This window comes from Eleutherodactylus coqui, chromosome 10 (genome assembly GCF_035609145.1).
Source record: "Eleutherodactylus coqui strain aEleCoq1 chromosome 10, aEleCoq1.hap1, whole genome shotgun sequence".
In the NCBI taxonomy this organism is placed as follows: domain Eukaryota; kingdom Metazoa; phylum Chordata; class Amphibia; order Anura; family Eleutherodactylidae; genus Eleutherodactylus; species Eleutherodactylus coqui.
The window spans coordinates 126,497,189-126,509,325 of record NC_089846.1 but is presented as its reverse complement, the minus strand read 5'-3'; the positions used below and the strand labels follow the sequence as shown (position 1 = coordinate 126,509,325).

The following is a 12,137-nucleotide window of genomic DNA, read 5'->3' as shown; positions in this document are numbered from 1 at the left end:
TTTGCTGAGGATCCGCAGTGCGGACGCCCACCAAGGATTCCGCAATGCCTAAATCATTCCAGTTTGTAGTCTTACTCATATTGCCAATGAGAGCTAAACTAGTGGGTGGAGCTAAAGTTGTATAAAGCGAGGCACACACTTAGTCAAACATAAGTTGTTGGTTAGAGGTTGAGTTATCTAACATTAAGTAACCACCTGCTTTATTCCAAGCCTAGGAGAAGCAGACATTAACCCTTTCCAATCCACGGTCTGACGACATTATGATTTAAGGCTGTACAGTTCCGATGTTGGAAGACGTCCGTTGTGGTTCTCTTACTGTCTCTTACAGGCCTCTCTGCTGTCGGAGCCTATGCAATGTATCACCTCATGCAGTACTGGCTTTAGCCAGCAGATAGCGCCGTTGTATAACGGCAGAAAAAGAGTAAGCCCCCTAGGAAAACCAGGATTCAAATTGGATTGGAAAGGGTTAAGGTCTACTATTGAGTGAATGACAGGCTTGCTATTCTGACACCTGATATCACTATACATAAGACACAGGATACTAAAGGATTGGCTACACTGATGGAAAGGCTCCCAAAGGAAAGCTACAGACTCCAGGTCTGTGAGCACCTCATAACAGGGCAGTGCAGATGTTCGAAACACTCCAGGACTGTGGGGAAATCATAGTAGGTAAGCATGGAGTTCAGGGATCACTTGAGAAGGATTACAGCCACCAGGAGTATTGGAACTGTGAATCTGATGATTTTCAGAAATGTGTCTTCATCTCTGGATGTTATATCACTACGCTTTGGTTACAAGTTAACATGAGTTTTAACTTTACTTCTTCTGACTCTCTGGACTGTATTTTGGGTAACGCACTATAGCACACCATCCACATGAGAGAAGAGAGACCAGTCCCAATGCACCTTACTGTCCCCACATACCCTGTTAATGTGTGTGACTGACCAGACAAGGGAGTGACATATAATGACAAGTTTTTAGGCCTACCGCTCTTGCGCAGTCAACCAGATCAACCCTGGTCGCCACACTACATTAAGTTTTCCTGATTAGCTCCTGACCTTTCAAGGTCATTTACAATGCAGTCAGTACATGTCTATTGATTCTAAAACAATATAGAAAGCCACACTGACTTGTATAGTATCATTATACACTCATCCAAAAAAATCAAGCACCTAGAAGGAGTTGTCGAAAATCGAATGAAACTTTCTATGTTTCTAATTGCAATGCTGATATAAGTGAGTGATTATAATATAAGAGCAAAAGGATAATTTATTGCAGGGTCTCTAATACCCTGTTGAGCCGCCTCCAGATTGCATGCAAGATGTAATATGGGTGGGCATGGAGGCATACAGGTTCCATATGGAATCTCACCACATATCAGTCAACATTTGCTGTAACTGAGCCTCTAGATTGTGAAAACTCATAGACTGTCAACATTAGCATCCTAGATGGTCCCATACATGTTCTACTGGCGATAAATCTCGTGATCCGGGGGGCCACGGAAGTGGAACAGTGTTGTCTCCGGACCCAAACATGGCGTCATCAGTGCCCAGACTAAAGCTGGATTCATCGCTGAAGACCATCCGATTTCACTACATAGCAATGCAGTTTTGACGTTCATGACACAACTGCAAAGGGAGGCGATGGTGGGCACCGTGACACCAAATTTCCTTCAGCCAAGTGCCTGGAAATGGTTCCAACAGATACAGGGCCTGTAGCGATGGTTCTACCTGTCTACTGAAGGTGGACAGTGAATCAGTTGGATCTGCACATGCTCGTAGGATGATCAGATGATCCTCTCTACTGGTGGTCTGTTGAGGGCATCCTGATGAAGGTCGTCTCGTGTGCATGCTGTCACACATCCACTGGTCCCAATACCTCCTAACAGTCTGCTTAGAGCACCCCAGGTGGCAGGCAATTTTTGATATGACCATCCAGCTTCATGCATTCCAATAATGCGCCCCTCTCAGACTCTGGTAACGAGGTGAAATCTCTTCTCTGCATCGTAGAGGCGTCTAGTGGTCAACAAGCTCTACACAAGCGGAAGAAGAAGAGGTCACTACACGCAAGGAGCCTCTGAGAGCCTTTTATAGGGTGGAACCAGTCTTAGGGTCTCAGGTGACAAGACCATTCATCTAATCACCACAACCCTCATCATTTGCATATCTGCCTGAGATGGGACTGCATGCCAAATTTGGCAGCAAAATGACAACTTCTAGGGACTTGATTTTTTTTCTTTTTTACAAAGAATGTAACTGTAATAATGTATTTGCTCAATGATTTGGTTACATGGATATAGTATGTATATCCATTCATATGTCCCTCTAACAGAACATTGGTCCCCTCTGTCACATTCTAACAGTAACGCTTCCACTCCAGACAGAGACAGGGGAATATGGCTGCTGAGCTCCAGCATGGACATCCTGGTAATTCTTTTTATCCAGGGGAGTGCAGAGAATTCAATGTATATAAACTGTGATTCTCTTGCAGCTCCTATCAGATAGGATTTCCAACTCACTGGCATTTGAATATGTATGAGTAGAATTTGCCAGCCTGTATTATCTTATTGGGCAGTAGATAAAGTCTAAGATAAAACAGCCCATGTTATGTTCACGGCCTGACAAGGAAAATGACATTCTGCAAAGGGAAGTAAGAGAGGGGTCCAAATCTAGAATGGAGGTTATAGATATGTGGGTGTAAAATGTCTGAGCATTAACCCTTTCCAATCCAATTTCTATCCTGGTTTTCCTAGGGGGCATACTCTTTTTCTGACGTTATACAACAGCGCTACATGCTGGCTAAAGCCAGTACTGCAGGAGGTGACACGTTGGATAGCCTCCGACAGCAGAGAGGCTGGCATTATACAGTAAGAGAACCCCGACAGATGTCTTCCAACAGCAGAGTTGTACAGCCTTAAATCATAATGTCTTCAGACGTCAGACAGTGGATTGGAGAGGGTTAAACAGATGGGCTATTAATTAGAATGGACACATAAATTGCTGCAGGAAAAAATGATTTTTTTCCCTCATTTAGCATTGGCAGCTGAACACTATGATCCAATAATGATTAGGAATTTCTCAAATTTGGAAGACAATCCCACTTTGCAGATGACTCTGCCGCCAGTCACTTGTCAACAGGATCTACTTTTTGTGGGCTGGTTAACAAATAAGCCCCCTTCCACATCTGTGATTTTATTTTTGTTGTCTCGTTTTGTGCTTGGAACCGAATAATGAAAATTCTGAAACTGTTGGATCCAACAAATGTCAGACCCCAACCATGCCAGACAGACCCCACCAGCTTGCTGCATGCCACCCAAAGTGTCCTGGATTAAATAGTGCAGCATGCTGTGCTATTTTATCCTGGATTTCATGTCAGATCTGCACTGGTTGCTCACTACAGAGCCTCCAGAGTAGATGTGAAAGGGGCCCAGCCTTGTAGACCTTATAGATGATATGTCCTGTGAGTACAATGGTAATTATAAAGATTATAATGCAATAGGGGGCATAACTTGAAGCTCCCGGGCCCCGATGCAAAACTTGTAACAGGGCCCCCAACTATAATGCTTTATCCATAGTACTGGGCTCCCAATATAGAGAAGAGAGGCCTTATGGGCCCCCTAGGACTCCTGGGCCCGGGTGCAACCGCATCCCCTGCACCCTCTATAGTTACGCCAGTGTATGCAATTAAAACGACACATGTTCTGTATAGATGGAGGAGCAGCTCAGAATCATTTCCTCTGGTGGGTCCAAGGAATCCCATTCTGATAATGTGGGTTGTTACAGAAAATCGAGAAGGAAAAGGCAAGATAATAATGGCTGAATAAAAGGGAAGTAAAGTAACTTTTTCATTTAAGTGTAAAAAATGCAACTTAGAATATGATGAAGACATACTGTTCTGAAGACAACCCAGTCCCGGTGCCGATATTCAAGTGTTCCTCCAAATTCTGTTGTCAGTTGCTTTTCATCTATATACTTAAGTAAATCTGAGGCAGAACTGAGCATAACCACCTGAGGACATAAAGCGGAATGTTAGCTGTTACATGGCTGACCAACATTTAGTGTATTAGCATAGCCAATATTAACAAGGTTTCATCGAAAACATTAAGATGTGCGCTGCGATCCCGATGCCGAGGAAAACGGAAAAGGAAAATTCCTTATTTCATTCTTGTATTTTTAGGGTGGCTTTAGATGGGACAACAGGCAGGTGCTTGAGCGCCCAACAGCCATCCCAATGACTGCTGCTCCTGTGCTTTCACCCAGTGTGCTAGTGGTTCAGGGAATGGAGGCAGAGCGCACCATGGATGTCTTCTATACACCTGTCTCCATTCACTCAATCTCACAGATGAATGACTGCCTATTTATACTGAGTGAGAAGTCGCTGACTAGTCTTCCCCTTTCAGTTAACCAAAATGGAATGCCTGTCAGGTGCCGTGTTTACATAGGCAGTCAGCTGGCCTTAATCGTTCCTTTGATCGATTATTCGGGAAACTACTGGCCCATGTAATAGTATCCTTATATGGATCACCATAAAAAAACATATTTAGCCCCACTACAATTGTACTATCTTATAGACCACAGTTAAGGGGTCATTCAAATCTGCGTCCAGGGTTGCCGTTTGGGGGCCAGCACTCCTTGGCTGAATGGATCCGTCTCATGATGGAACCAAACGGCGCTAAACAGACCTCATCTACTATAATGGGATTCATTCAGTTTCCGTTCAACTGTCTGCAATTTGCCGGACAAGTAAGTCCAGCATGCAAGACTTTGGCTGGCATTTCATGCCAGATCTCCAATGGAGCCTCGGAATGGAGGTTTCAAACACAGATGTGATCATGGCGTAACTTGTTAATTTTACTGTATAGCAAATAATGGAAAAAAATGCAGAAAATAAAAATGGTGGAACTAATCAGGTTTTGTGCATCCCACTTCTCTCTCCCCCAAAATTCTAAAAAATAATCAGTAAATTAAGCCCAAAATAGTCCGACTAAAAACGTAAAAACATCCTGCAAAAAACAATCTCCTTATACGACTATACTGATGGAAAAGTAAACAATGGTGCTCAGAATTCGCTGACATAAAAAGGATTTAAAAGTTAAAAAAAAATGTTTTTTATTGTGTAAAAAGTGCTAAAAGGTAAAAGAAACGTTATCCTTTGTTGGCATTACTGCATTGGTACCGGCCCATTGATGAAAGCTTACTGGTTATTTTTACTGCACAGTAAACAAAAAAATGCACATCAAAAGTTATGAGATTGTTTTTTTGTTTTTTGGTTTTTTTTTTGCTTCCCCCTAAAAAAAAAATCGTATTAAAGCTCATTAATACATTTTTTGTAACCCAAAATGGTACAATTGAAAAATACAATTCATACCGCAAAAAACCAGACTTCGCCCGGCAATATCGATGGAAATATTTTTAAAAAGTTTAGGCTCTTTAAATATGACAATTAGAGATGAGCGAGCGTACTCGGTTCGGGTGTTTTTGCACTCGAGCACCACTTTTTCCGAGTAACTCACTACTTGGACGAAAAGATTCGGGGGGCGCCGGGGGTGAGCAGGGGGTTGCATAGGGGAGTGGGGGGGGGGGGAGAGAGAGCTCCCCCCTGTTCCCCACTGCTACCCCCCACTCCACCACGCCGCCCCCCCGGCGCCCCCTGAATCTTTTCGTCCGAGTAGTGAGTTACTCGGAAAAAGCGGTGCTCGAGTTCAAAAACACCCGAACCGAGTACGCTCGCTCATCTCTAGTGACAATGAAAAAAATGCTTAGTCCTTAGAAATCCTAGCCATGTACACTAGTAAGGGGTTGTCAGAGCTGTACTGACTGCATTTATGAGCAAATTGTAAGATTTTGATTGTGTTTTGAATACTGTAAACATTACCGGAAGCTTCAGGATAAAGTCCTCCTGGCTGAAGCGAAATCCAATGTCGGTGAAAGTCCGCTGAAAAAATCCAGTAGGCCGTAAGACCAAAACCAGATGCAGGTTCCCAGGAAATGAGTGCTGAAACAAATGATATTTAAGAGTGTGTCAGTCCATAAATACAAGATCGCACCCATTTACCATTGTGAATATCTGTAGCACTTGGGCCTTGTATGCAAGTAGTTGTGACGCTTTGTGAATGGCAGATGGACCTGAATGCAGTGCCCACCATTGATATCTCCATGTATAGGTGCCATATGCTGTGCACTGCCTTCAAGGTCTAAAGGTAAATGCAATGGACTGCTTGTAGACTAAGGAAGCCCTAAGAAGGACCGTTGGGGTTCTTGTAGACAAGATCCTACACTAACACTTTCCCTATCTCGTCAGCAGCACTGTCCCTGGTCTCTCCCAGTGTGTGTCTGAGGCGAGCCGCGGACGGGACCGCTTTAAGTACTTGGCGGTCACTTGATCTCATCAGCCACTCACTGCAGGGGGTGGGATAGGGCTGGCACGTCACAGGAGGAAGTTGTAATGCCTCCCCTGCATGTCTATTGGCTAGAAAATGGCGCTGCAGGGAAGGAAATGGAATTGACTTGAGTACCACGTGGTGCTCGTCTCGAGTAACGAGCATCTTGAGCACCCTAATGCTTGAATGAGCATCAAGCTCGGACGAGTATGCTCGCTCATCTCTGGTTGTAGCACCTTCTGTCATCTCCATGGACCAGTCTACAATATCCATCAATCTATTATATTATGCCTAGATAACAAGTATTCACTTTGCACAACACATAGAGAGGTGTGGGATGTGGGAGATCACATGGTACAATGTTGTACAGATGTAGCATTTGGTCACATGACTGCAGCCTGTCTTACGAAGAGAGTGCAGCCGATGGTGGGGGTACTGAGTGTATCACTTCGCCGTTTGTAGTTGGGGGATTGGCCACCTGTCATTTCTTTGTCTCTATTCTGGTTAACAGAGATGGTCACATGATCGGCACCAGTGACGCTTGTCACAGGAGGCCAGTCCTGAACCACAAACGGTGGAGTGATACTATATTCTTTTCATGAGACAGACTATAGTGCATTGTGATAACTCGATTTATAGCACTGTAGTGCTAGTTAACCTCTTCATCTCCCATGACGTGTATGTACATCTGATGTGCGTGGGATAAATATGGCGTGGGATGAGAAGCCGAGCCTGCTCCATATATAGCTAGTGTTAGCTCAGTTCACTTCAATCACAGATGTTTGCCCTTTATGTACTGTTGTCAATTCTGGCAGCTGCATTGAAATGATTGGTGATCAGAGGTTCCAAATGGACCCCTCATGATGAGATCATGGGGTGCTATCCAGCTGTCATGGCAGCCAAGGACCCTCTAAAGGCCCCCAGAGCTGCCATGTATTTCTACCTAATCAGACATGGCTGTGGCACATTTTAATAGATTGCCTGCAGAAATACCATATACTGCAATACTGAAGCATTGCAGTATATTGTATAACTAATCAAACAACAAGTTCAAGTCCCCCTAGGGGACTAAAAAAAAAGTTAAAATCCATGAAATTTTCTTTTTTTATTATTGTAAAAGATAAAGGATACTAAAAGTTTTACTCCACCCCCATTACCTGTATTTATAGTTTAAGAAAAATAATAAAAAAAGATATTTGGCATCACTGCATCCATAAAAGTCTGATCTATTAAAATAATGCATTATTTATCCCACATGGTGAACGGCATCAGAAAAAAAAATACACAATGACAGAATTGCATCTTTCTGGTCACAATGTCTCCAAAAACATTTTAATCGGAGCTATCAAAAAGTTGTATGTATGCCAAAAGGGAACCACGAGAAACTGCAAGTAATGAGCCCTCACACAGCTATATTGACATAAGGATAAAACTTTATGGCAGTCAGTAGATGGCAGCATAAATTTGTTTTTCAATATATTATATCTTTTTTAAAGTAGTACAGAAAAAAAAAAAAACACTCAATAAATTTGGCATTGTTGTCATTGTACTGACCCTCAGAATACAGCTACCCTGTCATTTTTGCTGCAATGTGTACACTGTCAAAACAAGATCAGCCCCCCCCCAAAAAAAAATATACAAGTGTATTTTTTTCTATTTCACTCCACTTCGAAATGTTTCAGTTTTTCAGTACATTAAATGGCAAAATTAAAAACTACAACACATCTTGTAAAAAAAGCAATCACTCAGACAACTACATCAATAGAAGGTTGAGAGTTTTGATTTTTTTGAAAAAGGGGAGAAGAAAACAAACAAAAAAAGGGGGGGCGTGTCCTTAAGGGGTTAAGTTATGCATTAAATGTCAAGTTAAGATTTGCTAGGTCTGCACATAACTTTGAATAGGTTTATCAGGAATCTAATATTCACTCATGGTGTCATCTGCAGTCTTATAAGACACTTTGATCAGATAACCAGGTTTAGAGGACACAAGTATCATCCGAAGTGATAAAGACGTCCTTCATAGTAATGGATGACTTTGCCTGAAGACTTTTGCCCGGCGGTCATAAGCTATAGCACACATAGTTTTGCCATTAGAGATGAGCAAGCATACTCGGTAAGGACAATTACTCGATCGAGCATTGTCCTTAGCGGGTACCTGCCCGCTCGGAAGAAAAGATTCGGGTGACGGCGCGGGTGAGAGGTGAGTTGCAGGAGTGAGCAGGGGGAAGAGGGGGGGAGAGAGGGAGAGAGAGATCTCCCCTCTGTTCCCCCCTGCTCTCCCCCACCGGCAGCCGAATCTTTTCTTCCGAGCGGGCAGGTTCTCGCTAAGGACAATGCTCGATCGAGTAATTGTCCTTAGCGAGTATGGTCGCTCATCTCTAATTGCCATATATCATTTCAGCACCACAGACAGCGACCATTATAGGACTGAGGCTTTCAGGTTACAGACGGGACAACACTACATTACAATTAATCATCTTTTACCACTGTACATACATGTAATGTAATTAGCCACTGTAAAACTACAAGTCACAGCAAGACCCTCCACCCACAAAATGTGACCAATCCAATAATTAACTTCTCTGCAGTCTTACTTGAAAATCTCCTAATGTTTTGTGTATACAGCTCCTATGCAGTCCTTTGTGTCTCCATAGTTAAAAAGTTGAAACATACCCTCTGTACTTCCTGCTAACCTACTGCACATACCTACATAAGATAGCAAGAAGTAGGGGACAGATGGAAGCAGGGGACAGCATTAGAATACACACACAGTTTGTATGTAGTCTGTGACTATGGAAACACATTGATCTGCAAAGGAGCTGTGTACATAAAACAGTAGGAAATTTTTATTTTAGTTGCATTGCAGTAATAAAAAAAAAAAAGATCATTGTACCACTCTAATTGTGTCAATCTATTGTTTGAGAACTACCTATAATATTCTAGATAATTCTTCTCATCCTTTCAATTATGCCATTCATTCATTTACTGTATTTTTACAGTTTAAAGGGGTTATCTTCAGGATAGGCCACCAATTTCTGATCAGTGGGGGTCCATCGCATTGGACCTCTGCTGATCAGCTGTCTGAAAAAACATGGCACTGGGGTGATCCCTGCATCCTCTTCTCAGGCCATTGACATCCTGTTTGTCATGACCTGAAAATAGCTAATTCCCGTTCAAGTGAATGGTATTGGTCTGCTATACCAAGAACTGCCACTATGAAATGTACAGCGCTGTGCCTAGTATGCAGTGAAGAGGCCATGGGACTCACCCAAGCACTGCAGCCTCTGTAAATAAGTGATCAATAGGTGTTGCAACTCATACCCCCACAGTTCAGATATTGATGATTAGTGTTAGGTGATTATTGAAATAATCAGGTCTGAAGTTACTGACCCAATGCTAAAAAATAATTGTGAATCAGGCTACCAACTTCCATTAAAATCAATAGGAGCATAAATCATGTTCTCTAATTTGGCCTCCTTGAAGAACAGTGGAGGATGCAATGATGGTGGTGGCGGCAGCAGCAGCCCAGTTGTTAGCACTGCTGCCTTGCAGTGGTAGGGTCCCAGGCTCAAATCCACATCAAGGTCAGAACTCCAGCACTGCAAGACAGCACTGCTAAGCCAACACACCTGTTCTTTCTGTTCAAAGTAATATTTTGGTGATTCTTGCTAAAAATCGGATCAGGATGATCTGATCCAATTTAGCAAAAATTGGCCCGATTTTATCATCCAGCCAATCACATCGAGACCCACAAAACCCCTTTAAACAGAACTACATGATGACTCTGTCCCTATACCCACCAAAGAACTATAAGTCCCTGACTACTAAAACACATTAAACTGATTAAAAACTGCAAACAATACTATTAGTCTCAGGGCTCACAGTAAAACTTTATTTTGATTGTGAGCCCTTTGGGAAAGGGATCTCACTGGTCCATTTTTGCTAGTTAAAGAGTCTCTGCCAGGTACTTTAAGCCCTATAGGCTCAGCTTATGGGCTGAAAACAGCTGACCCACTAAGTTCAGGGAGGTAAGTTTCATACTTATCTTTATTTCCATTTCCCTGGTGTCAGTGTTGAAAGCCGCTGCTGCAGTGCATTGAGTGGACTGCATGGTGCCCTTAGTAGTTCTCCCATTCTAAGCCTAGAACTTAGAGCCCACCTCAATGCACTGCAATTCCAGCTTTCAATGCTAATACCAGGGGAACAGCGAGGAAGGTAAGAATAAAATATACATTCCTAAACTCAGTGGGTCAGCTACTTTGAGCCCATAAGCTTAGTTTGTAGGTCTCCAAGTAGCTGGCAGAGACCCTTCGATAAAGAAGTAGCTGACAGAGACCCTTTAATAAAGTTAGAGAAATGGAGTTAAAGTTTCAAAACAAAACAGAATAGCTACAGTACAGCATGTCTGTTGGAATAACATTGTGCCTTCAGTAGAACTACAGGTTCCAGCATACACTGCCAGCCAATGTGATATATTTACTGTACTAATCTAATGGTGGAAGAATAAACATAATAGACAATAGGCCTCTATCAGTAACATTATATGGTTTCAACTTGATTGCAAGCTGGATAGACATCTGATTCTTCCAACCCTAAAAATGATACAAATACGATAAATAGAAAATAAAGGACTGACAATTATAAACAAATACAAATAGATGTAAAGTATACAAAACATATATGTAACAAAGCAGAGCTGAATGTGTCACTTCAGGACTGCATCGTCTCTGTGTAACTTTTATTCTCACAGATAAACATTGTGGTATGATTGATGCATAATACCAAAAGTGATACAGAACATCTGCCAAACTCAGTCTGCAACATTTCTATTGCATTTACTAAGTAAGGAGCTATATTTAGTTTCATGCTATAGAAAGAACCAATTACACTGATAATTACTTATCACCATAAGGCAGAATTTATACTTGGAATCACATGATCCCAAATATAGGCCAAGTCCAGTATAAATAGAAGCGGACCCGAGCTGGAAGTTAATGCAGCCAGCAGTGGTGACCTGTATAAGATCAGCACTCTGGATGTGGAATGACAGAAGAAACTTGGCTATGTGTCTGCAGAGTGGAATCTGCATTACGTATGTGATGTGTACATCAGCAGTTTGTGCCAGAGCCCAGAACCTGCTCCTTGCTGCAGTACTGGAGCCTCTGAACTTGGGATGTGCTGCACAGACTGCAGTCAGAGCCCTTACCGCATTCCTTCGGAACCTCATCATTCCTCTTGGGGGGTTTCCTTCGGCCATGTCTTCCGATAATTATTCTCCTTGTGCTATTGTCAGGGCAGCATAGCTGATATATGATCTGGCTGCTGGTGAGAGTTTAGAGATTGCTAAGTGACTGCTGCTGATGAGCTGAAGCAATGCTGCTGCTGCTGCAGCCGTTTCCATTATCACAGCACTGCGAAAAAGAAGGAACTACTGGACTACAAAACTGCTCAGAGCCCTGCATTGATTCGCCAGCATTCATGTTAATCTCCAGCAGAAACTCATTTACTGGCTCTCATAGCCATACAGAGCAGCATCTACTGCGCACACAGCCCAGATGAACCACTACACCTGTCTTCCGCATGTGACGGGATGACGGGGAGTTAACCTCTAAGATGCCAGATGGGACATATACAGGATGGCTATTGCTCTGCAGTGCCCAATACTGAGCGTGAAGAATACATTACAGCAAGCAGAGGTGTCTTATGCAGTCTTGAGACAAAACCTGGAGTGGATCACAGTGGGATGAGAAGTACAAAA

At 42.7% G+C, this 12,137-nt stretch overlaps 1 protein-coding gene across 4 annotated transcripts in view; it reads right to left on the bottom strand.

Annotated features, from left to right (window-relative positions):
- MCF2 (MCF.2 cell line derived transforming sequence) overlaps window positions 1-12,137 on the bottom strand; it is a 138,436-nt gene that overhangs the window by 49,696 nt on the left and 76,603 nt on the right. For all 4 annotated transcript variants that reach the window (XM_066581801.1, XM_066581802.1, XM_066581800.1 and 1 more), the window contains exons 5-6: window positions 5,875-5,994; window positions 3,891-4,007 (exon numbers count right to left, since the gene is read on the bottom strand). In XM_066581801.1, the coding sequence (XP_066437898.1) occupies window positions 3,891-4,007; window positions 5,875-5,994 (237 nt within the window). The remainder of the gene's footprint in view (window positions 1-3,890; window positions 4,008-5,874; window positions 5,995-12,137) is intronic.